This window comes from Lissotriton helveticus, chromosome 5_1 (genome assembly GCF_964261635.1).
Source record: "Lissotriton helveticus chromosome 5_1, aLisHel1.1, whole genome shotgun sequence".
NCBI lineage: Eukaryota > Metazoa > Chordata > Amphibia > Caudata > Salamandridae > Lissotriton > Lissotriton helveticus.
Genome location: NC_136065.1, coordinates 21,055,491 through 21,080,395, shown reverse-complemented (window position 1 = coordinate 21,080,395; position 24,905 = coordinate 21,055,491). Strand labels below are relative to the sequence as shown.

The window sequence follows — 24,905 nt, the reverse complement described above, 5'->3', positions numbered from 1 at the left end:
ACTGCGAGCCATGAAAATACTTAAATTTTTTTTTTTAATATTTTGCTCAAGTCAATAGGTCTGGCAATTCAATCAATGTACTAAAAATCGCAAAAATATGTAAGCTGAAAGTCAAATGGCCGGAATTAAACCATGGAAAAGTTTTTAGGACAAGACCGTATAAGCAAAATATGCAGCAACAGCCTCCAGCATGAAATCACCGTCTTCATCCGAAAACAGTTCAGCCATCCAATTCAAAAGTGGAAAAGAACATACGTGTTCCTCAAGTATCGGAGCCTCTATTACCATCAGAGGACAACTCGGTGGGTTCTCAAGAAAGCTCAGTTCCAAGAAATCCTGCGCTGCTGCGAATAAGTCCCAGGGACCCATTAGTCCATGCACCGCTGCTAAGGCCATAATCCTTTCGTCAGAACAAACCAACTCGTGAGTAGTGATAGGACTCATCAGCTGATTAAAATCGACGTCAGGAGAAACCGGTCCGCAGAACCCAGATCATCTTGTGTTTCATTGTGCTACCCTTGGAATCACAAACGTCATTCTGAATCCAAAAGAACAAGTTTTCATTGTAAGACTGGACACAGTAGAAAGAATCACTTACAATCAGAGTAGTAACACTAGGATCAGCGTACTCCAACGCTAGTAAGAGAGCACGAAGCTCTGCCAATTGTGCGGTGCAATCGCCCAGTGGCAACGTATGCATTTCCCTGGAAATGAACTCATCGTCCAACATAGCACCGACCACAATGGCGCAAGCGGAAACGTAGGCGTGTTTAGAGCCATGCGCAACCTGCGCCGAACCATCAGTGTAAATGATGCAATGGAAGTCCTCCAAAGGTCGCATAGCCAGAGGAGCAGGATGAACGAACTCATACTGCAAGTACTCTTGCGACCGTAATGAGGCGTCAAAAATAAACGTGACATCCGTGGACGTCAAGGACGCAGCCCATTGAATCCACCGAGGGTGCAAAGCTTTTGAATTTGGTACACTGGCTTTCGTGACTGCCTCCAAATGAGGACAGGGTGTTACAACCAACATGCGTTTCCCCTGTGACAGAGCTCGTTCTTTAAGAATCGCCATCTGCACCGCTGTTAAAACCTTTTCCACAGTGGGAAACCGCATTTCAGCCGAAGTGTACAAGTGTGACTTGTAAGCAATAGGTACTGTGTCTCCTTCATTAAAAGTGAGGTACGTGAAACCCACTGTCCCAGGAACAATTCTTATCACCAGGTTTGTGTGGTTATCACGAGTCAGTAAGAATTTAGAAGCGAGCAGATCAGCCTGCAAGGACTGCAAGATGGCTGAATGCTCAGGCAGCCAGCATGATTTATAAAAAGTAGGTTGTATCAGAGCATACAAAGGCTTGATACGCTGGGCATATTCCGGAATGTAAGTTCTCCCGAAATTTAGAAAACCCAGTAAAGACTGTAATTTTTTCAGTGTTGTAGGAGCGCGCAACTGAGCACATTTCTCCAAGAAGTGAGGAGCTAATCCTCTACCTTCATTGTTGAGCTCATAGCCCAGGAACAACACTGTGTACTCAGCAATGTGCGATTTTGCAAAGTTAAATTTGTAACCCCTGTCTGCAAAGTTACAAATAATTGAATTCACGCGACACAGATGCATCCAAATTTCGTCGTCTGTGAGATAGATGTCATCCACATACGAGCAAGCATCTGGGTCTATCCTTTCCAAAAGGGAGACTATGCGTGCGGTAAAAATACCTGGACTATTCTTGTAGCCCATTGGGAGTCGCCGGAATTGTTTTTGGACCCCAGCGCATGTAAAACTGGTCCATTGGGAGCTGAAGCTATCCAATCTATGGGCATAGAAACCGTTGGAAATGTCAAGCGTTGTTTTGAAACGCTTACGCACTAGACTATCCACTAGGGCAGAGCCGTGAGTATTCTGTACTGCACAGTTACGGCAATGCGAGTTTAAATGCCGGTAATCCAATACCAAACGATATGATCCGTCTGGCTTGGTCACAGTAAAAAGAGGGTTATTCATCGGTGACACACATGTTTCAATAACTCCCTGATATTCCAATTGTTCAAGGATTTCCGCGACGGAAGATTTAGCTTCACGCCGAAGGGGATATTGAGGCTGCGGCTGAGACCGCAACGGAATTTCGTGGCAAGGAGACAATTTATCCCAACCACATTGGTTACGGTACAGAGCCGGTGCGAGAGCCCGAGCCCACTCTTCTGCAAAATGCTGCACATGCTCTTTCGAGACAGTGTTCGCGAAACTGGGGAGGATTACCTCCTCCCCTCGCGGCGCCGCGAGCACAAAAGGTGGGGGCCAGTCAGCCTCCGAAAGCAAAATATCCTATGTAGACGAAAGATTTTCCCAAAGCACCCCTTTTACAGCACGCTGTATGTCACCTTCAATTAACAGGACAATTTCATAAAGTCGCTCAGGGGGAGCAAGTCTCGTGTCTGCTGTTTCAATTACAACGTAGACATCAGTCGCTGTCACCCTCAGTAGTGGACGCAGCGCCTCTCTGACTATGGTAATCTCCGTCGCGCTGTCCAGCAAGGTCAGAGCCCACGTCAGATTCCGAAGCCGCGTTCTCACTATCTGTGGCATATCGATGCGCTGTAAAGGCTGCGACTTTCTTTTTCGCAAACTGCGGTCTCTTCGGCGTAGAATCCTCCTGCTTTGCTGGGCCGTCAGTCTGGCGGGGCTGGCCACGTCCCTGTTGGCCACCACGTCCCCTACCGCCTCCTCCTCCACCGGTCTTCGGGGCCGATGAGTCCTGAAAGGAACGAGGAGAGCGTTGATCAGAAACCTGAAATCGATCAGGTGATTTAATCATCGCGCGATCGCGCAAATCATAAACTTTTTCTGTCGGCGCAGGAACTTGTGGTGCAGGATAAGAATCCTGAGTCTGCTTTTGTTGCTTCCCCTGTGTCTGTTTTTTAGGCCAATTTTGTTTTTTGGACTTGGGTTGGACATCTGCCGCAGCAGACTGTCCCTGTGGTTGTTTTTTCTCCTTAACTGAAAAATATTTCAGACCCCTACTTGTGCGGCCAATAGTTTTATATGCGGCCACAACTATCTTCGCTAACTGTCTGGGTTTATCGGCATCGGGCAGAGCAGCCAAAGCATTCGACACCTGAAAGTTCACCGCATCTCCTTTAATATTGGAGAGTATGAGATCGCTTACTATCTCAAAAGAACCACACAGGCGCATACCCAATTCAACCGCTGCATTCGGTCCGTGATCATCCTGAACACGCTTAACGATCTCAGGCAGTGCGGACATAGACGGGGTGCCGAAACACCTCGTATAAACGGCCACAAAAGTCTTTCCCCAGCTTTCACAGTCAACGAGCTCAGGAGTTAAATCCTTTGGTAAAGTGATCGTCAACATTCTATGTTTATCAGCAGGAGTAGAATTCGGAAACACAGCCTCCAGTTGGTCAAACTTCTCGGCAAGCCAGAAAGGGAAGTCATCGTTATCAACGGGACGCTGACCAAAAACCGAATTGACCATAACCGGATTGAGCCTTAAACCGCCATGTTCCGTGTGAACGGCCGCACCCCCCTGGGGACCTCCCGGGAGATGTCGACCTATGTATTGCACTTAGGCACGAATCACGGCAATTGAGACAACGTGTAGCCTGCGAATATCCGCAAGGGGACAAGCGCCGTGATTCGGGTGCGGGGTAAAGCCACCCAAAGCAGGCCAATTCGTGCCTGCAATGGACAAAGGACCTAACCTCGCAGCGGATAAAGAGTGGGGGAGGGCGCCATCAAACCAAACGCGATGCTGCCAATGATCAATAGGTATTTCCAGAGCCCTGTACGGTGTATATTCGGCCGGTACAGGGGAGGGTGTGTAGGAGTGGAACACACCAGAAGTAGCGTCCACTGCCGGAAACGTTACCCATGAGTAAAACAGTTCGTACGGGAACGCCGGATCTGCACACACCACTAAAATCCCAGCCATGCCCTCCAACGGGACCTGGTATGTCTGTAGATGGGTGCGCACCGCAATGCGACTATGCTGCGCAATGGCCACAGCCACAGCCATGATTTCACCTGAACTACTGAAAAACAATGTTAACTTTGTAGCACAACTGGGTAGTAATTCAAGGAAACCGTTTAGAAAGATTCAAGCTTGATAAAGACCTATTTAAAAAAACAGGTAGGTTTCACCGACACCACCGTTTTCCGGAAACCACAGTGAAGGGGTTAAGGTTTGAATGATATACTACTCGAGTGCCATGATATAAGACCACCAACGTACGGGCGCCATGTAGCAGGGTTTCTGTTCTCCCACAGAGGATTGGAACCTCAGCGAATTAGAGTGACCCAAAACTCACCTTAGTACCCAACAAACCCCTTACCGAGCTAGCTACAGTGTCTCATTGGTCATAACCAATTCCCAATGTTTAGACAAACCAGAACATGAACTTACAAACCTCAGGTTACGTGGAACACATGAGCACTCTTTCGTTATACAATCATTTCAAACCAGAACATGGAGTAAAGAAGAACACGTGAGCATTTGAAATGTTTATTTACTAATGCCGTCTTCTCAGGCGCAGTATCTTAGATAATACAAGTAAACATATTATCAGAAACAAAATTACAAGCATAGTTACTAGTCCATAGAAAGCGAACGGTGACAGCATGTTACCATGCTGTAAATTAATAAGGGTTAACAACACTTATTTCTCACCCTCCCTAACTCGCATATTATATTAATAGCTAAGAAGGTCTCTTTGGGTTGAATTAGGGCGGGCCCATACCTCAGGATCCTAGATTGAAGAGATCACATCAGCATACACCAGCTCTCTCTTCATGCGAACAGCATCAAGTGTCTTTTTGTGCCTCAAGCAAAGCAATATATAAAACCCGCCTCAAGCCCAAAGTTGGCAGAAGCTGCACTTATGTTATGTCTATGAAGGCGCGAAGATCAGACCTCATAACAATTCTGTATCGTGTTGTTCCCGAAGATTCAGCACTCTACTCATAGTTTATTAAGCAAAGCTGATATCAGAGTAATAACATATTATTCTCAAGTAAACCACAACGAACTACTAGGTTGAAAGCTAAATCAACAATTAAGTGTCGTGTGCAGAAGCAGCAAAAGGAAAAATGGTGTTTAAACATTTAATGAGCCTATGCTAACTTAACACATTATAAAGATATACAGTAGCTATATGACAGTGTGGTACACAGACCTTCTCCACCTCTCCTCTCACCCGCCGCTCCGTCTCCCTCACAGGGCAGACCTCCTCTCTCAAATGGAGGGGCAGGTTCTACACCCCCACCTCCAGACATTACACCTTCATGCCTGGAGATTGAACGGGGCAACTTGAATTCCTTTTCTCTCCCTCTCGATGTGGTGGATGTCATTCTTTCTGCCAGGCGTGATTCCACCAAGTCCATTTATTCGTATAGGTGGTCTAAATTTGTCTCTTGGTGTAGGGAGAGGGATGTTGACCCTTTGAAGGCTCATTTGTCTGACATTTTGCAGTTTGCTCTTTCTTTGGCGCAGCAAGGATTTGCTGTTGCCACTGTCAAGGGGTATCTTTCGGCTTTGTCGGCATTTCTCTGTTTGCCGGATCAGCCTTCTCTTTTTAATTCTCCTGTGGTTTTAAGATTTTTGAAGGGTCTCACTAATAGATTCCCTCCTACTCCTTTTGTTGTTCCTCATTGGGATTTGAATCTTGTGTTAACCTATTTGTTGGGTTCCCCCTTCGAACCTTTACACAGGTGTCCCATGAGGCTTTTGTCTTTCAAGACGGTCTTCTTAGTAGCAATCACCTCGGCAAGGAGGGTGAGTGAACTTCAGGCTCTTAGCTCCAAACCCCCATTCCTGACCATTCATGCTGAAAGACTGGTTCTTAGGACCAGGGCTGCTTTTCTGCCTAAGGTGGTAACTCCCTTCCATCTAGGACAGTCCATTACCCTTCCTACCTTCTATCCTCCCCCTCACCCTTCTAAGGAGGAAGAGAGACTACACCGTCTGGACCATAAGAGGGCGGTGTCTTTTTATCTGGACAGAACTAAAGACTTCCGGATGGATGACCAGCTGTTTATTGGTTTTGCTGGCTGCAAGAAGGGCAGAGCGGTGCACAAGCGCACACTTTCCAGGTGGATAATCCTGTGCATCAAGATTTGCTACTCCCTGGCGGGTAAGGACCCTCCTGAGGGTATTAGAGCACATTCAACTAGAGCGAAGTCTACAACATCTGCTTTGTCTAGGGGTGTACCTGTTGAAGACATTTGCAGAGCTGCGACTTGGGCCTCCCTCCACACTTTCGCGAAGCATTACTGCTTGGATTCCGAGGTGAGGAGGGACGGCCACTTCGCGCGCTCTGTTCTCCAAGATTTCCTGGTATAGCAGAGTGGTCACCCTCCTCCGGGAGTGGGGACTGCTGTGGGACTCTATTCACAAGGTGAGGAATCCACACGGCAGATGTATCTATCAGAAGAACAAGTTACTTACCTTCGGTAACGCTTTTTCTGGTAGATACAATATCTGCCTGTGGATTCCTCACATGCGCACCCGCCTCCCCGTTGTCCACTCTGCTATACCTGGTTTTATTGTTTGTATATATTTTGGGTTTTGATACCGTTGCTATACACTGTGTGCTATTTTGTTTCGTATGTACTGTGTACATTGTATATATGCATATTTGCTGTCGTTGGTCCGTCCGGGTGCCTCGAAGGCACGGAAAAAAGGGCGGAACTGACGTCATCACGCCGACGTGGGTCTAATAAGGAGTCGGTGACGTCAGACGGAGTCGCGCGCGATGCCGTGCTCCTGTGACGTCGTCCACGCCGGTGTGCTACGAAGAAAAAATTCCGAATGTTGCTGACGCAAGGGGGATATTCACAAGGTGAGGAATCCACAGGCAGATATTGTATCTACCAGAAAAAGCGTTACCGAAGGTAAGTAACTTGTTCGTTACTTACCTGTAATCCTGCTTCTCTTCCAGGGGTTTCCTCATCTAAGTCATAAGCAACCCACCCGCCTCCCCAGGCAAATGAGATTTGTTTCTGAAGTGTTAAAGGATATCTTTGTGCCCTGACTTTCAGGGTTATGCAAAGAACAACTGACCTAACTGTCACCCCTGAGGCATGATGGAAAGCTAGGGGTCATTGCTGCCTTAAAGGCAGGGTGCCGGTTTTTGTTGAAAATGCTTTCATTTTCTATGCTATTTGGGTTAGAATGCAGCCTGTAGGCTAACAATGTCTACTTTATTTGCAGTTTTACTATTTATGAGCTTTACTCACTGAAAAGCAGAGTTCAAGTGCTACTTGCCCTCTTGTGTTTTATGTATTGGCAAATAGTCTTTGTGTGTAATTGCATTGTTTAGCCTCCTATTGGGAGCTGGATTGGTATGCAAAAAAATGATCTATATATGATCCTTTTATGGCACCGTATTTGGACAAAACCCCAATGCCACCTTACCCGCTCCCTGATACAAGACTGTCTTTCCCTGGTAAATTGGCAAAGAATCCCATGGTTACATTTTGTTTCCAATTTTCTATCGGATTTGAATTGTGCACCCTATTTCTCAGAACCAATGTCTCTGTCCGACATCAGTAGAAAGGCGCTGAAAGCTCTCTGCCTAAACCATCTGAGAGATCTCCGCCTTTCTAACGAGGTTACCAAGCCAACTAACGTGCACATTCTGATGCTACAATCCTCACCTGGTATCCAGCCTTATTTAACATTCTTTTTATCTAACCATCAAAAATTCGTTCTAACAAGATTTCGTTTTAACTCTTTTTTTCGCCTTGTTACCTTCCCCAAAGCGCAAAACTGGTCACATGAACTGGCACACTGCCCGTGCGATGGTGTATCTTTACAATCGACTATTCACACCACTTTGTTTTGTCGCTACTATGATCAACCTCGCAAACGATGGATCATCCCTCTTCTACGTAGAATGGGGTTGAGAACTTGTCGCCCAGCTTATCTGGCACTTCAGTTGCTAGACACACCTTATGTAGCTAAATGTGTAGCACTCTTCTTGAAATCTTGTCTAAGAATGCGCTGTAGTACTGGGCCCCCTTCATCATGAATTGTTGTAAACTCTAATTAGCTTGATTACCCTGTAACCGCCTCTTTTTTAGCTATGTTTTAAACAAAACTTCGTTTTTATTTGTATCATGATATTGTGTCCTTTTTAATGCTTATTCGATTTGTATGTTGTACTTTTCTTGATTTAACTCAATGTTAATCGAATAAAAGTTTTATGAACTGAACTGAAATATATATATAATATGATTTCAACATATTTGTATATTATTTCCGGGGTCCCCGCAGATGGGCGGGAATGTTCAGTGCTTATGACTTTGATGAGGATACCCCTGGAAGAGAACTAGGATTACAGGTAAGTAACTTATCCTTGTGGTTGATCTTTTATGGTGACCACAGCCAGCAATAGAAAAGAAATAAAGACATATCCAGCATTGCCAATTGTATTTTTTCACCCTTGTGCTAAGCGTATACATGGCAATTGTGGGCTAGTTGGGTGGTGTCTGCTATTGTGTCCTCTCTGTCGAGCAATTTTTTGCCATAACATTTGATTTTTTTTTTTTGTTGCAGATAAATGCTGCCACCCAGTGTGATCCTGAAGAGGTTATTGTCCTGTCTGACTCTGATTAAAGCTTGCACTAAAGCGGAGTGCTCCACTCATAGTGTTAATGAATTGTATTTTTGATTTTTTTTTTGTACATTTTTTTGGGGACTGTGGGGTTAATTGAAACAAAGGATTATGGCTGGATTTTCACTGGCTTACAGATAAGGTGAATAAAGAGTTGAAATCCGACCCATTGCCGGACCAGCGATTAGAGCTCTAGCATCTAGAACATGGGAAATCCAATGCTTCCTCCCATGGATGGGAGATTGAAGGATGCAGAATTTTTTTTTTTTTTTTTTGCGCTGGCGAACTTCCATTGGTTTTTAAGGACGAGTGTGCTGACCAAAAAGCTGGATTCCTGGTCTTCGTCAAGCTGTCCCAGTTACTCCAGGATGAGTGTCAGGGGAATGCGAGTGAATCAAAATCTGCCCCTCAATGAACGTCACACTCGCTTTCTGCAATTCAAGGATCTTAAGACTCAGGGTTTTGGGAATGGATGAATTTCTTCTCTCTTCCCGGGGCTTGGTGCTTGCACTTTGCCAGTCAAACTTTTCTGCTGAGCTTTTTTCTAATGACCTCTAAATAAACTTGTTTCCTAATCTTAGCATTAAGGAGGACTTGTTGAGTTATTGTGTCACTGATCAAAGCATTGCTAGAGTAATTGCTTTTCTTAATTTTTATATACTATGTCCTATCAATAAATGGCACTTGACAGGTATTGGTCTTTTGAGCCTGTATGCAAAAATCCTATGTGGGGTTTTAAAATCTATGGCAGGGTTTTGATCCATTGCCTCTCTTTGTTACTCACACACATTGCCCTGCCCACCACTGACTCCACTATAGCATGTTTCATGTTTTATGGATTCCCTCCTAAAAAAAAACTGACTGAGCTTCTTCGGCCACTGTTTGAGATTTCTTGATGCTATGCCCTACTCTTCTTGCCTTACTCCTCTTGATCCCAGTTTATTGTAGTATTGGCTACATACCACTTGAAGACCAACAACAAACCTTCTCCTTATAGCCCTCTGAGTGTCAAATCCTTGCTAAAGGAACAGGCTGTGGAGGAGGTCCTTCATCAAAGAGGAATGGGGGTTCTCTGCCGTGGCAATCCTCCTCAAATCCTAAGCACTGAATTTTCCTGCCCACTTGTGAGATCCAAGAGCACCGTACAAAAAATACATAAATGTGCGTATATACTGCAGCTCAATTCTTCTTTTTATAATAAAGTGCTCTTAACTATAGAAAAATCTGTGTTTGTGATGTGTGGCAACAGCTATATCTTGGGCACAAGGCTCTTTGCCAGATTCCCTCTGGAGCGATGGGTGGGTATCAGAGTTGACCGTATTTATATAGGCGTTGGTGTCAGTTGAGGGCTGCTGGTCTTGGTAGCAGGTAGAACCTCCTCCTGTGGCAAGCAATAAGGGAAGTCAGAACCGCCTGACTGTGCATATTGTGCTTCCCAGAAGATAATCATCCAGAAGATTGCAGAAACTTCCAAATTATTTCCAGGAGAGCTGTGTAGGGCTGGTACACAATCTGACTTACCTACAGGAGAGGTTACAGGAGGAGCTTTTAGTGATTTGAGGGGTGAAGGAGAAAGTGCTCCATCTGCATTTTCGAAGGACACCTAGAGAGTTGGTAGGCAGGTACAGTTCCAACATGCTTGCCGTCGAACTCTGCTGAGACGGTTGATGTTGAAGTACCCGATGTCAGAGAACCTAGGAAGGCGACATGACTAACACCATTAGTGCTGATACCCATACTGTTGAGGCCTCTATCAACATCACTCCTACTGTCACGGTTGAGGCCAATAAAACCGCTATTTTCTCCATTTCCTTCAGTGTCGAATCTTCGAGTCCATTCTTCTTTACTGCCTTCTGGTGCTTCGATATTAAGGCTTCAGCTATCTTTAGCATGACACTTCTATTTTAGGAAGAGGGGAATGCTGAGGTCTTCTCACTCACTGCATTCACTCTTCCGCCAGAGGGGTTACACCAGTGGTGTTAGCCTCTATTCTACTGTGTCATGCAAATATCAGGTTCACCTGTTTTTCTTTTAACCACCACCTCCTATGTATGTATGTATTCTTTCTTTATTTTGGTGCAAACGCGTCCATAAAAGATACAGAAATACAGTCATACCATATAACAGAATACACAGCATTATAAAATCAAACATTGCACATAATTAAAACATCACTTTTAAAACAAAACTGAGAGAGGTTTTTAGGATAAGGGGAAATGCTGGGCGCTCTGCTACTGTTTGACGCTTGTGCGATATGAAAGTTATGTTCAGGGTAGTGGTGCAATCGGGCGAGGGGATAAGCCCTATAACTCCCCAACAGCGTGTGTTGCTGAGACAACACACTGGACATGAACAGCTAAATGCCTGCTGCACACAATACGAACAGAGTCGCTGAATGTGTCACGAGGGACACCTTAAAGTTACATTTCTGCTGTCAAGGAAAACACAAATGTCTTTAGGAAATATCTTCATTTAATGGTCTTTGTAGCCAGCCGGCACGTGTTTCGTCGCATGGGAAAGTGATTCTGCGACTCCTCAGGGCTGAAGCTTGGAGGTAGCATACACAAGGTCGCTGAGCCGGTGATAATTCTGACCCGGCTCTGCTCCAGACCAGGTTCTATATGAAACAATCAGTGTGTAGAAGATACGATCCTAAAAGTAGAAACCTCTATGCCGGTTCCTGTCTTCAATACTTGAATGATTTGGCGGTGTTGACGTTCTTACAATGTTCGTGATAGTGTTACTCTAAGGATGTGTTTATAATGGTTGAAGTCCGGCAGGTCAGTTGCTGGAAGAATCTGGTGCGTGTAGCTGCTGCCGGTTGCCCTGAGAGACTCCGTGTTCCGGGTGCGCACTCGGAACACTTAGTCTAAATCTAGCCTCTTAGGTGCGGGCTGTTAAGATATATCAATTCTGGAGAGCCTAGATCTGTAGGCTGTCCGCAAAAAAGCTTATCACTGCACAGAAAGTATTGGGATTTGGTAAGAACTGTAAGTTCCAAAGTGCCTCTCTTGCCTGCCCAAACTTCAGGCTTTTTAATAGGGGCCAAAGAAATAGTTTTCTTGGCAATGAGAACAATTTGCACAATAAAATCAAGTGAAGCATATCCTCTGGAGATCTGAGATCGCAGCCTCAGGGGCCCCTTTGAGATGAGAAAAAAAGCCAGCTGGGGATGTTAAAAGATGGTGAAGTTGATTGAATCTAAAACTTGTAATTAAAAATCTATCATGGGCACTAGTTAGCGCTATAAGATATGGTTCCATGCCCCACACAGACTTTAACATTACATAAGCCCTCACTGTGGCTTTACTGCGCTCAATATTTTCACGCTGCACAGTGTAAAACGTATAGTGCAAGTCTTTTGTGATGTTGAATTCCAAGGTGCTTAGTGTTGTGTGCAAAACAAAATGTCTGGCCTACCTATAGCCTGAAAAGACTCCTTTACATATCGTATCCATGGCATTTTATTGCCTTGAACCAAGGCCAAACAATCCGATAGGATCACGCGGTTTAAACCCTTATCCTCACAAGTCCATACCTTTATCCTACACTTAAAGGGGTTGATTGCCACTTGGTCTGCCAAGTAATCAATCCCTAACTCTTCATGCAGGTACCAAGCTGGCATGCCTTGGGAGCTCGCAGGATCTGGCTTTAGAAAAATATTTCCGCCACTTGTAACCTGTGAGAGGGAACATACCCCCAAATCTCACTGCCATATAAAACTTTTAAAATGACGGACTTGCACAGTTTTAAAATGACCTCTGGTGCAAGTAAAACTGGTAGGGTTCTCCTACCCACGCTAGGCGAATCAGATTGAAGTGCCTAAAGGGCCGCCTCAAGGCCATTAATGTAGACCGAGATCAAAAATGGAGCTAAAATACAACCTTGGCCCACCCCCTTGTACAATTAAAATGACTTGTAAGGGCCCTCATGTAAATAGCTCACTGTCATCTGGGGGTGAAGGGATGTAAGTAAATGAACGATGCCATGTTCCACCTCCAATGAAATTAAAATGTCCCATAACTTGGTCCAATTAACTTGATCGAAAGTGGACGTAAGTGCCATGAAGGGCAAATACAAGGCACACAGTTGTGTCAGTGTGTATTTAGCTGTCAAAAGATGACGATTGAACCATTGATCGGTGGTTGACATGCCTTCGCGGAAACCAAATTGGACATCCGATAAAATCTGGTAGTCTGTGGCCCACAAAGGCAATCTCGATAAAAGGACCCGCCCCAACACCTTTACTAGCGCATCAGTAGGGGAAATCCGGCAATAAGATTGCGTGTTCTTCTTATTCCCCATTTTTTTTAAATGGTACTATTTTAGCTGCGGACGAGGAGGGCAACATCCCCTTTGAGGCTGCTGCATTTAAGACTTGGGTCAATATGGGGGCCAGATCTCCGTGTAATAGCAGAAGCGGTCCGGAGGTATTCCGTCGGGGCCTGGGGCCTTATTTAGCGATAGCATCTCAATACTAGAGTATACCTCTTCCACAGAAAAGCTAATGGAGGTGACAACCAGACTGAAGGGTGTATCTACTCATGGCTCCATCGGAAAGTCTGCCTATTCAAAATGAGACCCACTGGTCTGTCATAATGTGATGGCACACGGTCGGTCGAACTTGATCAGCAAAGCAAGGGCTATTAATAATCTTCCCGCTTTAATTAGATCCTCCCAATGCTGTTTTTGTAACTGGTGCCTGCTCTCTTTCAACGTCTCTTTATAAAGGTGCCAGCACAAAGTCACTCGTGTCTTTCTTCCGGGGTACCGGTTTCAGGGCTACCTTTAACCTTCTCTATGCCTGCGAGCACTTGCGGTTGACCCATGAGGGGGAAGCCTGGCCACGCTTCCCTATCTGTGTAGTTAAAAGGCTAGAAGCTACCTGGGCGATGGAGGAAAACAAGCTTAAGATCACCTCGCTCGATATATGGGCATTCAAACATAAACCTATCTCATGCTGGCAGGAAGAGAAAAGGCTAGGATTGAAGGTCTTTGCATCTTTACACACCCAGCGTACGCGACTACCCTGATCAGTCTGGTTTAGTAGTGCCTGAGACATTCAGGGATCCATTGAATGATTACCCACCCCCATCAGCAAGAGTGTCAGTGGATTATGATCACTGAATGAGTTGTGTTCTTTATAAAAAAGAAACAGGAACCATGCCTAAGGGAGCTGACACAAAATTAAAATCTATGTTAGTAGCAGAACTCCTGCCTTAATAGGACTGTGGCAATTGTAAGATAGCCCCAGTGTACCAGTGGTCTAAAGTGTGTAGAAAGGTATGAGTGAATAAAACAAGCACTTGCAATGCAATAGGTCTCGCATTAGGAAAGTTTGAGCTATTGGTATTGTAAATGACAAATTTTTTATTTGTGTTGGTTTTGAAAATAGCGAAATTAATAGCTTTGTCATTTACAATGCCAATAGTTATAACTTTCGCAAATGTGGCACCTATAGCATTTGTAATGCACCTTGTGTTGTATTTACGTGACTTACATGTATTGCTATTACAAATAACAATGGTTTTTAATTTTTTTTAAAATAATTAATACTTAGGTAAAAGTTATTGTAATTTATAATGGCAATAGCCTAAACTTTTGTAAATAACTTTTGTGAAGATTATGTTCAGTGTATTTTATTGTGACAAAAATCCAAGAACAGAAGTGACGTGATGGCGCTGAATGATGCTGTGGTGGCGCTGAATGATGCTGTGGTGGCGCTGAGTGATGATGTGGTGTTGCTGAGTGATGCTGTGGTGGCCCTGAGCGATATTGTTGTGTGCTGAGCAATGCTGTGGTGGCGCTGTCATGCATTTTTGGCCCCGAGTGATGATGTGGTGTTGCTGAGTGATGCTGTAGGCTATGCTATGTTTTGTTTTGCTTTCCTATGTTTTGTTATGCTATATGTTTTGCTATGCTTTGATTTGTTTTGTTTTGATATGCTATGCTATGTTTTGTTGTGTTTTATTATGCTATGCTTTGCTATGCTATTATATGTTTTGTTTTGCTATGCTATGTTTTGTTGTGTTTTGTTATGCTGTGTGGTTGTGTTTTGTTATGCTATGTTATGCTTTGTTTTGTTATGCTATGCTAAGTTTTGCTATCCTATGCTTTGTTTTGTTATTCTATGCTATGTTTTGTTGTGTTTTGTTATGCTATGTTTTGTTGTGTTTTGTTCTGCTATGCTTTGTTGCGTTTTGCTATGCTATGTTTTGTTTTGCTATGTTTTGCTTTCCTATGCTTTGTTATGCTATGCTATGTTTTGCTATCCTATGCTTATTTTTGTTATGCTATGCTATGTTTTGTTATGCTATGCTATGTTTTGTTATGCTATGCTGGCGAGGGTGAGTGAGAGTGAGGGGGTGTGAGGGTGAGGGTGGTGGGGGTGAGGGTGACGGGTGAGGGTGAGGGTGTTTGGGGCTGAGGGTATGTGAGGGTGTGTGAGGGTGAGGGTGGGTGAGGGTGTGGGGTTGTGAGGGAGTGTGAGTGTGAGGGGAGGAAGGGGGAGGGGGTGAGAGGGGTGAGGGGTGTGAGGGTGTGAGGGTGAGGAGGTGTGAGGGGGTGTGAGGGTGGGGGTGGGTGAGGGTGTGAGAGTGAGTGAGGGTGGTGAGGGTGTGAGGGTTTGTGGGGCTGAGGGTGTGTGAGTGTGAGGTTGATGGGGTGTGAGAGCGAGTGAGGGTGAGTGAGGGTGTGTGAGGGTGAGGGTGTGGGGGAGGAGGTGTGAGGGTCTGAAGTAAATGGTGGCCGGGCAGACATCATAAGACAGAGAGAAACACAAATGATAAGATAACAGTGCTCGAAAGGGTTGTGGCCTTTAGTATATACGTACACGGCATTCCATGTTAGAAAAAACCTACAAGATACAGAAGCATGGTGAAAAAGAATCTGTGAAAAGACCTCTGTGTGGACATGGGACACCCATTAAAAGCAATTGCGCACCAAATAATGACTTTTGGAAAACAATGCTTCTCTCCCGAGGGCAACTTAAATTTGCGGAGGTGCCTAGGTAAAGATATTTATTTATTTATTTATGCATTTTTATATAGCGCGGACTTTACCCGAAGGTGTCAGAGCGCTTCACAAAAGGAACAGAAATGAAACATAATGAGAAACATTACAAAAGAACAGATTACAAAACCATACGTTACGTTACATAAGGTAATAGTGACATTTGTGATCAAACAAAATACATGAGGTAGTAAAAATTGTGAGCAACCAAAAATACATGAGGTAGTAAAGGTAATAGTGACAATTGTGAGCAAACAAAATACATGAGGTAGTAAAAATTGTGAGCAGCCAAAAATACATGAGGTAGTAAAAAGTGCACAGGAGGAAAAGTGACAAGTGTGCAGTTACAAGAGAAAACAAAGTATCATTTGAGGTATAGTACTGCAATAAGTGCTAGACACTCAGGCACAAAAACAAGCGTTACGTAGGCAAAGATAGGCTGTTGGAAGGCCTGTTCGTGTGATGAGGGCTGTCCCAGGAAGACCCACACGATATAAATCAGCGGGTATCTGTGCTATAAACGCACTAATGTAAGGGTATTTTAGGGCCACGCCTCTGCACACCTGATCCTCACATTTACTACATTTTGCTTCTAGGAAACGGATGCTTGAAGTCAAGAAAAGTGAGATCACCTTTTCGAGTTATTCTCCAGTAACCTAGAAATGAGGGTTTCGGTGGGAGGCAAATGAAACCTGTCTGCCGATTTAAATCACAGTTTCTGAGAGATGCAGACAACTAGCGAACTAAAGGCCTCCTTGAAAAATAACAGTTAAGAGTGCTGTGTGAGAATTAAAACACATGAGGATAAATATGAGAAAACGTGAGAGTCCTACCTACAGTGCAAGATAAAATGCACCAAAACACATTTTGACAAGTTATCATGCTGACCATAAAATCACAGACAGGCAGATCACTGCAAGGAAGCAAAGTAAAATAGAACAAGGACTGGGCGAGAAGGGAGGGGGGGGGGATGCCAGCAGGAAGCGAGGGGTGACAAATGGTGAGCATTTCGCGGCGCTCATAAATAATGCAAAGGGAAAGGACTGCAGCGGAGAGCGCGTGCTGCTTTAAACACAGTATGTATTATAGATTTGGCGGATGGAGAAGAGACGCGCAGGAAATGGAGTTAGGAATGCTGCCATATAAAATAAAAGTAACATGTGCAAGTGAAACCAGTGGCATGCATCTTAGTCATGTAGAATATACCACCTATTCGAACGCACATGACGAGGTCAACCCGTCCTCCACCACCCCCTCCAAGTCTGGGTGTGCACACGGAGGGGCCTGCCCTCGCCCTAGCACTGGAACAAAGCCCCCATGTGTGGGAGCTGGGGCGAGCATTCCTGGGCTGGCTGCACATTCCTGTACGAGGTAACGAGGTAATCCAATAATGAGGGGCAACCGGGAAGAGCAGGGGTCCGGCCTCGTAAACCGCAAGCCTCAGAGGCAGGACCCACAACACCCTGCCGAGGGAAAGAAAGGAAACAGCCGATAGAAGCCACTCAAATAGAGCGAAGGCCCCTAAAGTCGCGAAGATGCCGCCTCTCCAAGACATAATACTTCATTAATGCGAGGGGCACATGGAGGCGGGCAATAGCCGGAAGTGCAAAGCAAACCCCACCATCACAACCGATGCCAAGCGAATAAGGAAGCGGACGGGCACAGACACGCAAATATGCGGTCCACCCTGGGAACGAGTAGGTCGAAATGACGGAGGGTTGCTGAGAACAGTAAGTCCTTTTTCTCCTTATAGGAACCAACAAAGGTTTTTTAACTGCATTTTTTAACTTATTCGAGTAATGCATACAAAAGGGAGGGATCGCTTACCACAATTTCCTAAATGTTCATTCCTTTAGGTATTTTTATTATTCTATAGGGTTACTACAGGCCCCTCCACCCAGACAGACAATAAGGCATACTATTGCCACAAAATAAGTAGGTTTCAAAAAAAAGGGATTCGCGGCGTGTTAAAAACAAGCCGTGAGCGTGCACTCTCCCGAACTTCCGGTCTTGGGATGTGCACGCTCACGGCAGTCGTGGGGCGGGACTTCCGACTTTGCGAGAAGCCCGCGCCCACAGAGTGGATGGCAGCAGAAGTCAGGAGAGGCGGCTGAGGCGGTAAGTGGGGCTTGGCACCTGTGTGTGAGCGTGTGTGTATGCAGTGTGTGTGTATGTGTGCGATGGCGGCGGGGGGAGGGGGGGTCTTTGTATGTGTGCGTGCGTGAGTGTAGGTGCGCTGGTTTGTGTGGGGGGGTCTCTGCATGTGCGTGTAGGTGCGCTAGTGTGTGTGTAGGTGCGGCGAGGGGGGGGGGGTGTGTGTGCGTCTGGCTGTGTATGCGTGTGGCTGTGATGTGCGCATGCGTGAGTGTGGGTGCGCGTGCACGCAGTGAAATCCAGCCGGAGAGCGCGTGGCACTTTCTTGTCCTTCATTCCCCCGAGTCAGCTAGCTATAGTTCTCCACCTGGACCGCATCCTTCGGATGCGTGTATTCCAGACTCGACCTAAAAATGTGTTTGAGGCATATGGGCTGCAGATGGTACATTTATGAATAGATCGCCATCTGGTGTTGGCCTCGGATGATTGCACTTGTTTTTCTCCTGGAGAAGTCTTTGTCGATCTGTTTACCTCCTCCTATTCCATGGTATGCTCCATGTGCAGATCCTCTAAATGCAGGCAAGGCGGGACGATGGATTGGTTCTTTACAAAAGACGAGCACAGGTGACAATTGAAATCCCCCACTAAAATAAGGTTTGTGCGCCCAAAACTCTCCTCCTTTAGGGAGTCTAAGCACAATTTAGGGTATTTAAATTGGGCGGCCGGCCCTTCTCCCTCTTCGCGTTGTAAAAGTTAGTTATAACATTTGGGGCTGCTCTCCCCATACCCAATTTTATACCCTGAAACACCTGGGACTCCCACATTAAAATCTGTAACACCTTACTTAATTCTAGTTCAGCAAACGTGATGAGGCCCCCACCAGCTCTTCACATAATGGAGTCTTCCATTTGGCAGAAAATAGTTTTGTACCCTTCCCAAAAAAGTTCTTCTTTGTCTCCCAGGTTTCCTGTAAACATATGATTTTGTATGACCTGATGTACGATAGCCATCTGTCATCGGAAAACTTGAAGGACAGACCTGCCACATTCTAGGATATAAAACTAAGTTCTCTGCTGGGATTGTAGTTAGTCCCGCCAATATGAGCTAAGAGAGGGGGAAGACATATGGGGCCTCAACTGGGGATCGGGCTGAATCTGGGATGCGCATGAGGAAGAGAGTCCAATAAAATCTCATTTGGGCGTGATACTGGCAGGGCACGGACTACCTCTACTCCCTTGCGCAAAGAGCCTAGTTGATGGGGCAACTGAATGTCACTTCAGTCTCATGAAGTCAATCCAGCTCATTTAGGGGGCATAGGCATTTGTGAGTAGCAAGGGCTGCCCCCTACCACCTCCAATAAGCCTGCCCCCCTCCTCCACCACCTACAAGGTTCCTTCAACCAGGTTTCTCAGCGGAGGTCTATAAAAACAAAAAAAAAGAGCAGGAGTGATTTAATACATGAACCTGGGAAAACTAATTTTAGAAGCTCCAAAGAAAATTTTCGGTGCTAACGCTGGGTATCATGCTGTGATGATGCGCCCTCCCTTAGAGATTTTCCTTTAGGGGCCTATCCAGGCCACGCTTCACGCCATCAAATTGTCCTGGTAATCCCTGGCAGAAAACTGTGAGTGCTGTGCTAGCCAGTGCGAAGCTTAATTAATCAATTGCCTGGTGGATTCCTCTTTGTAAACAGCTAAGCCAGGTTCCCCAGACAGGACCACAGTGTAAGGTGCACATGCTTGGGGGGAGGTCAATCACTGGGAGCTGTGAATCCTTGGGCGGTTGCACCCCAAGATGGGGGGCTTTAACCGTGCCTAAGACCCAGGTGGAACGCTAACAAGGGGCACACCGCCTCCCTCAGAGCACTATCTATTGGGCTCCTTAACTGTATCATGGGCCAGTACACCCTTGAGGTTTTGGGGGGCGTGAGCATGCAGGATGCCACTGCTCATCGGGATCTTACAAGAAGGTACAGTATCAACTAACGGGGGGGGGGTGCACTAATAATTGGTTAGATGGAAGTTTAGCAAAGACAGTTAAAACTGTTTGTTTCCCAAGTCCCTGGAGGCTGACTCCAACTTGTCCAGTCCGATCAAGAGCGGGAATATAGGGTCCATAAGAGTTGCCAGTAAAGCGGGGGCCAGCTGGTTCAGCAATTACGCCACATTGGATCTGGTTTCACCACTCGCCTGTTCCTGACATGTGGCCGCAGAAGCTTCCTTCACCCTCTTAATCTTCCACTGCCGTTTGGGAGCTGGAGAGTTCATCACATCAGTAGGTTTGGTAGACGGGAGAGGTGGTGGTGGCACAGCCCTGGGGGTTAAAGGCTCTGGATAGGTTGACCCAACTGATGCCAGTATTAAGGACAATAGGAAAGGATCGGAGGGGGGCAGCCAGGGGGGCTTAGGAGTCAATATTGGGGTAGCTGAAATACACAACTCCGAACTTACTGTGTCGATTGAGAGCAGTCTTTCGGCCTGATTTATCTCCTTATTGAGAACTCCCACAACCTTAGCCAGGAATGTGTCAATAGTAAGTCACGGTTGCCCCGAAGGAGTCACTGGCTGGTCTTTCCTTTTTCCCATTCGACTGGATAAATCCGGACTCAGGGAAGCAGCGATAATTCGGTCTGATTGCGCGAGTGCCCAAGATAACTTGCCAGACAAAAAGGTACTCACTGGTATTCCTGAGTTTGCCCCTCAATTTGATGGCGTTGAAGGCTGTTCAGGGATCCAAACTTTGTCACTAGGAGCCAACCAAGAGGGTTGGCCCAGCCCTGCCTCATCCAGGCACAGATGGGCCCGGGAACGCTGTCTGGGCGTTTCCCATGCTGTGGGAGGCGAAGCAGTGTTTTGAACGAGTTTCTCTTCCCCAATTAGCTGTGCTGCAGTCTGTGGAGCCCTGTGACAGGTAGTCCCACTAGGGAAGGAAGCGGACAGGAGCAGGAGCGGCAAACAACAAAGGATCCCATTTAGTCTGCCGCTTTGGCATCTCTGCACCTCCCAAAGTCGCCAGTGGTGCTCAACCTGGGGCCTGCCCCTTCCAAGCCTACAAAACCAAGGAGTCCACACAGGACAGAAGTCCTCGCTCCAGAACCTAATCTTGCAGAATGTCACGTTCACGTTCTAGGCGTTCATAGTGATGTAGCAAAAGGTCCCATAAAATCGATAGAAAAAATAGATTCTCTCCTTTCTGGTTGTTGGATTCCTCAGACCATTCCTCTGTTAGTGATGACTCTCATACGCTAGGTGACTCTTCTCCTGTTTAGTCTTGCATAAATACTTACAATGAAGTCCTAGTTAGTGGTGAGGTAATTTGAATATCCCATTGACTGCATCAACTCCCACCATCATCCAGACCTGTCTTGCCTTTGGTGCCTGGCCTGCTGAAGCCTGCACTGCAGTTATTCTTGACTTGGCATCATTTTTATTTTTAACACAACACCGTATGGAACCCACTTTCCCAGAGCCCTGCCAGTACTGCTGAACTTCTCCTGTCTGTGCTCCTGCGTCGTCGGGCAGGTAGAGCACAGCTTTTGCTCTCTTATTAAGATGCATCTGCATTGCAAGCGAGGGGTTATGGCTTCCTTGGCTGCTGAGGAGAAAGGATACTGCGACGCTTACATTGGGTTTGTTTGCTCAAGCCCTCCTCCAGACCCCGGAGTCCCTAGCCCTATCCAATATCGCGCCGGACCCAGGAGGTTGTAAAAGATGGGGGGTGGGGTCTATTCACCCTCCTTTCCAAAGGGAAAAAAGGAAAGACAATATGCCGACCACCACGCCCTGACCTCAACTCTTCACTTCAAATTCAACATGTAAGACAAGGAGAAGAATGCTCTTTTCAAAGCTTGTGCCACCTGCTCCAAAAAGAGACTTTATGTGGAGGACAAACATAAAGACTGTATTTATTATTTGTATCCTGACCACAAAGCTACTGACAGCAAAATCTGTCGGACCTTCTCCAACAAGACCTTGCAGGACCGTGAGGGACATCTACTCATTTGGCTTCAAAAACTAAAGTCACTGAAAGATCCTGTCTCCAGTGACAGTGATGACGCTTAATCAGCTACTTCATCAAGGAGAGCACAAAAAAGGGGTAGGTCTTCACCTACTTCTTCAGACCCCCTCCTTCAAAAGCCTTACAAAAGACCTCCAATAGGTCTGACCCAGATCAGTTGACTGGGGGTGAGTGTTTGATTTGCACAAACGCTCCATCCATCATCCCCTTTCGTATCGCTTTGTTCGCCCTACATTGGCAGGGGTATGCTCAGACGTGAGTCCCTTGCTCACTTTGCCACTGGATTCAAGATAGCCTGGCTGATGAGGATTATGAATCCGAAACCGGTCCCAGGATGCTTGTTTCCAGTCCAGGAAAGACCTGGCTTGGCAGTTCGGGCTGGACTGTTCCCATGGGGCTCAGGGTCAGACTGATTTGCATTTGGCCATGTCTGAACTGGGGTGGCAGAGTGAGCTAAAGAATGGTGATGGATTGAACCGAGATCAGTTGACTGGGGGTGAGTGTTTGATTTGCACAAACGCTCCGTCCATCATCCCCTTTCGTATCGCGATAGAACTGGTCCCTTGATCCCAACGGGGAAAAGCTTTCATGTTCAAAAGACCGTAGAAAAATGGCGCTCAATTTTAGACCTGAGGGAGCTTAACACCTATCTCATAAAACTCTTGTTTCGGATGGTCTCCTTACAGGATATTTTATGGCTCCTCAATCCAGGAGATTACATGGCCACCCTATACCTCGAGGATGCATACTTTCATGTCCCCATCCACCCTGCCCACAGGAAGTGTTTAAGCTTTACAGTAGCCAAGAGCCACGTTCAATTCAAGGTCCTGCCTTTCGCACTCAGATCTGCTCCGCGGATTTTCACATAGGTCCTAGCCCCTGTCGCAGCTTTTCTCAGGAAACAAAAGCTCCAGGTCTTTTCTTACCAGGACGACTGGTTGGTGAACGCTCCGTCTCATCACGCAGCGGAAGAGGCTGTCAGAACATACACACAGCTCTTCCGTCCCCTGGGGCTACAGCTCAACACGGAAAAGTCAGTCCTGTGCCCGTCCAAGTCAGCCCGGTTCTTAGGGGCCATTCTGGACACATCTTGCTGCAAAGCGTTCTCTTCAAGAGAAAGACAAACAAAGCTGATGACCTCTGCTCGTCGATTGCAACGGAAAGGGTCACTTTCAGTTCGCCTCTACAATCTCATCCTGCATTCCTTTAATTCCCCATTGTAGGTTATGAATGCGCCCCCTCCAAGAACAACTGGATTTGCAGTGGCGCTAGGCAGAAGGCTCTTTCGAAAGCAAGGAGCCTATGAAGGAGGCGGCAACGAGGTGGAAGATCAGAGACAATATCTCTCATGGTCTCACCTTCAGGGGCACCATAGCTCCTCTAATATTAACAGACGCCTCACTAGAAGGCTGGGTAGCAGTCTAACAAGACCTTCAGGTAAGCGGACGCTGGCTTCCCCAGCATCGCCTACTCCACCTCAATCTGTTGGAACTCAGGGCGATTCATCTAGCCTTACAGGCCTTCATTCCGTGGATTCAAAGATCCTCTGTCCTGGTCCGTACGGACAACACGACGGCCATGCATTACGTAAACAAGCAGGGAGGTACAAGGTCTCGTCGACTATCCAAAGAGGCTCAGGAAATTTGGTAATGGGCAATCCATCAGGAGATATCGCTCTTGGCGGAACATCTTCCAGGTGCCCTCAACAAGACAGCGGACGCGCCCAGTGGCATGAAATCAGTGAGCCACGTGTGGGAATTAGACCAAGACACTCTGGAGGAAATTTTCAGTCTCTGGGGCACTCTGCCCATAGATCTCTTTGCCACTCCATAGAACAAAAAATGCAGACTCTACGCAAGCAGGGATCACCATCCGGTAACATTGGGGAATGCACTTTTGATGGCCTGGTCAGGCGCCTTTGTTTACCCTTTTCCTCCGATCCCACTAATTCCCAGACTTCTCCGGAAGCTCAAGGCGGAACACTGCAGAATGATTCTGGGTGGCTCCGGCGTAGCCTGCCAGATTTGGTTTACGGAGCTTCTCCTGCTCTCCCTGGACCATCCAGTTCATCTGCATCCAATTCCTTCCCTGCTGACGATGTCCCAGGGCCAAGTGGTACATCCGGATCCAAGGTTTCTTCAGTTATCAGCGTGGCTTCTGAGCACTGACAATTTCAGAATCTAAATATCTCTGCAGAGTGTAGAGAGGTGCTTGCTCAAGCTCGAGCACATAGTACAAATATGACATATCGCTTAAAATTGAAGTGTTTCTGCCTGTGGTGCCAGCAAGAGAAAATTCATCCTTACTCTTCTGCTCCTATTCAGATTTTGCCAAACATTTTGACTTTGGCTAAATCAGGTCTCGCTCATTCCTCTATCAAGGCACTCCTTGTGGCCATTTCTAGATTCAGATGGCCTTCTTCTGGACCTTCCCTCTGTTCGGCAAGGGTTGTAAAGCAATTTCTTAAAGGACTTTTTAGAGTTTTCCCACCAGTTAGGCCTCCACCGCCTCTGTGGCAGCTTAACTTAGTCCTTACTCCACTCATAAGGACGCCTTTTGAACCAATTCATAGGGTGGACCTTAAATTCCTCTCATGGAAAGTGGCCCTCCTTCTCGCCTTAACATCGGCCAGAAGAGTAGGTGAAATGCACGCTCTCACTATCCAAGAACCGTTCTTACAGTGTAAAAGAGAGACTTTGATTCTGAGGACGAATCCTAAATTTATCCCGAAGGTGCCTCAGACTTTCATTTGAATGAACCAGTGATTTTAAATCCGTTTTTCCTCGACCCACTACTCAGCGGAGAGGGCTATACACTCTCTGGACGTTCAAAGGTGTCTGAAATGTTATCTTCAACGTACCAAACACTTCAAAAGATCAACACTGCTCTTTGTCGCTTTCAGTGCTCCTCGCAAGGGTTTCCCTCTTTCAAAGCAGGGTATTGCTCGATGGATTGCCAGCGCGATCCAATACGGTCACCAAGCGGCTGGTATCCCCTTGAGGGGCAGGTCCGGGCGCACTCTACGAGAGATATGTCTTCTTCGGTTGCTCTCTTCACCGGAGTGCCAATCAAGGACATTTGCAGAGAAGCAACATGGAGCAGTGCCCATACCTTCACAAGCCATTACGGCTTGGACTCCTCCACGC

General features: G+C 46.3%; 1 protein-coding gene across 5 annotated transcripts in view; it reads left to right on the top strand.

Moving 5' to 3' along the window:
• DAXX (death domain associated protein) overlaps nucleotides 1-9,217 on the top strand; it is a 1,076,799-nt gene extending 1,067,582 nt beyond the window's left edge. For all 5 annotated transcript variants that reach the window (XM_078641632.1, XM_078641631.1, XM_078641633.1 and 2 more), the window contains one exon: nucleotides 8,580-9,217. In XM_078641632.1, the coding sequence (XP_078497758.1) occupies nucleotides 8,580-8,639 (60 nt within the window). In that variant the 3' untranslated portion in view covers nucleotides 8,640-9,217. The remainder of the gene's footprint in view (nucleotides 1-8,579) is intronic.
• The last annotated feature ends 15,688 nt before the right edge of the window (nucleotides 9,218-24,905 follow it).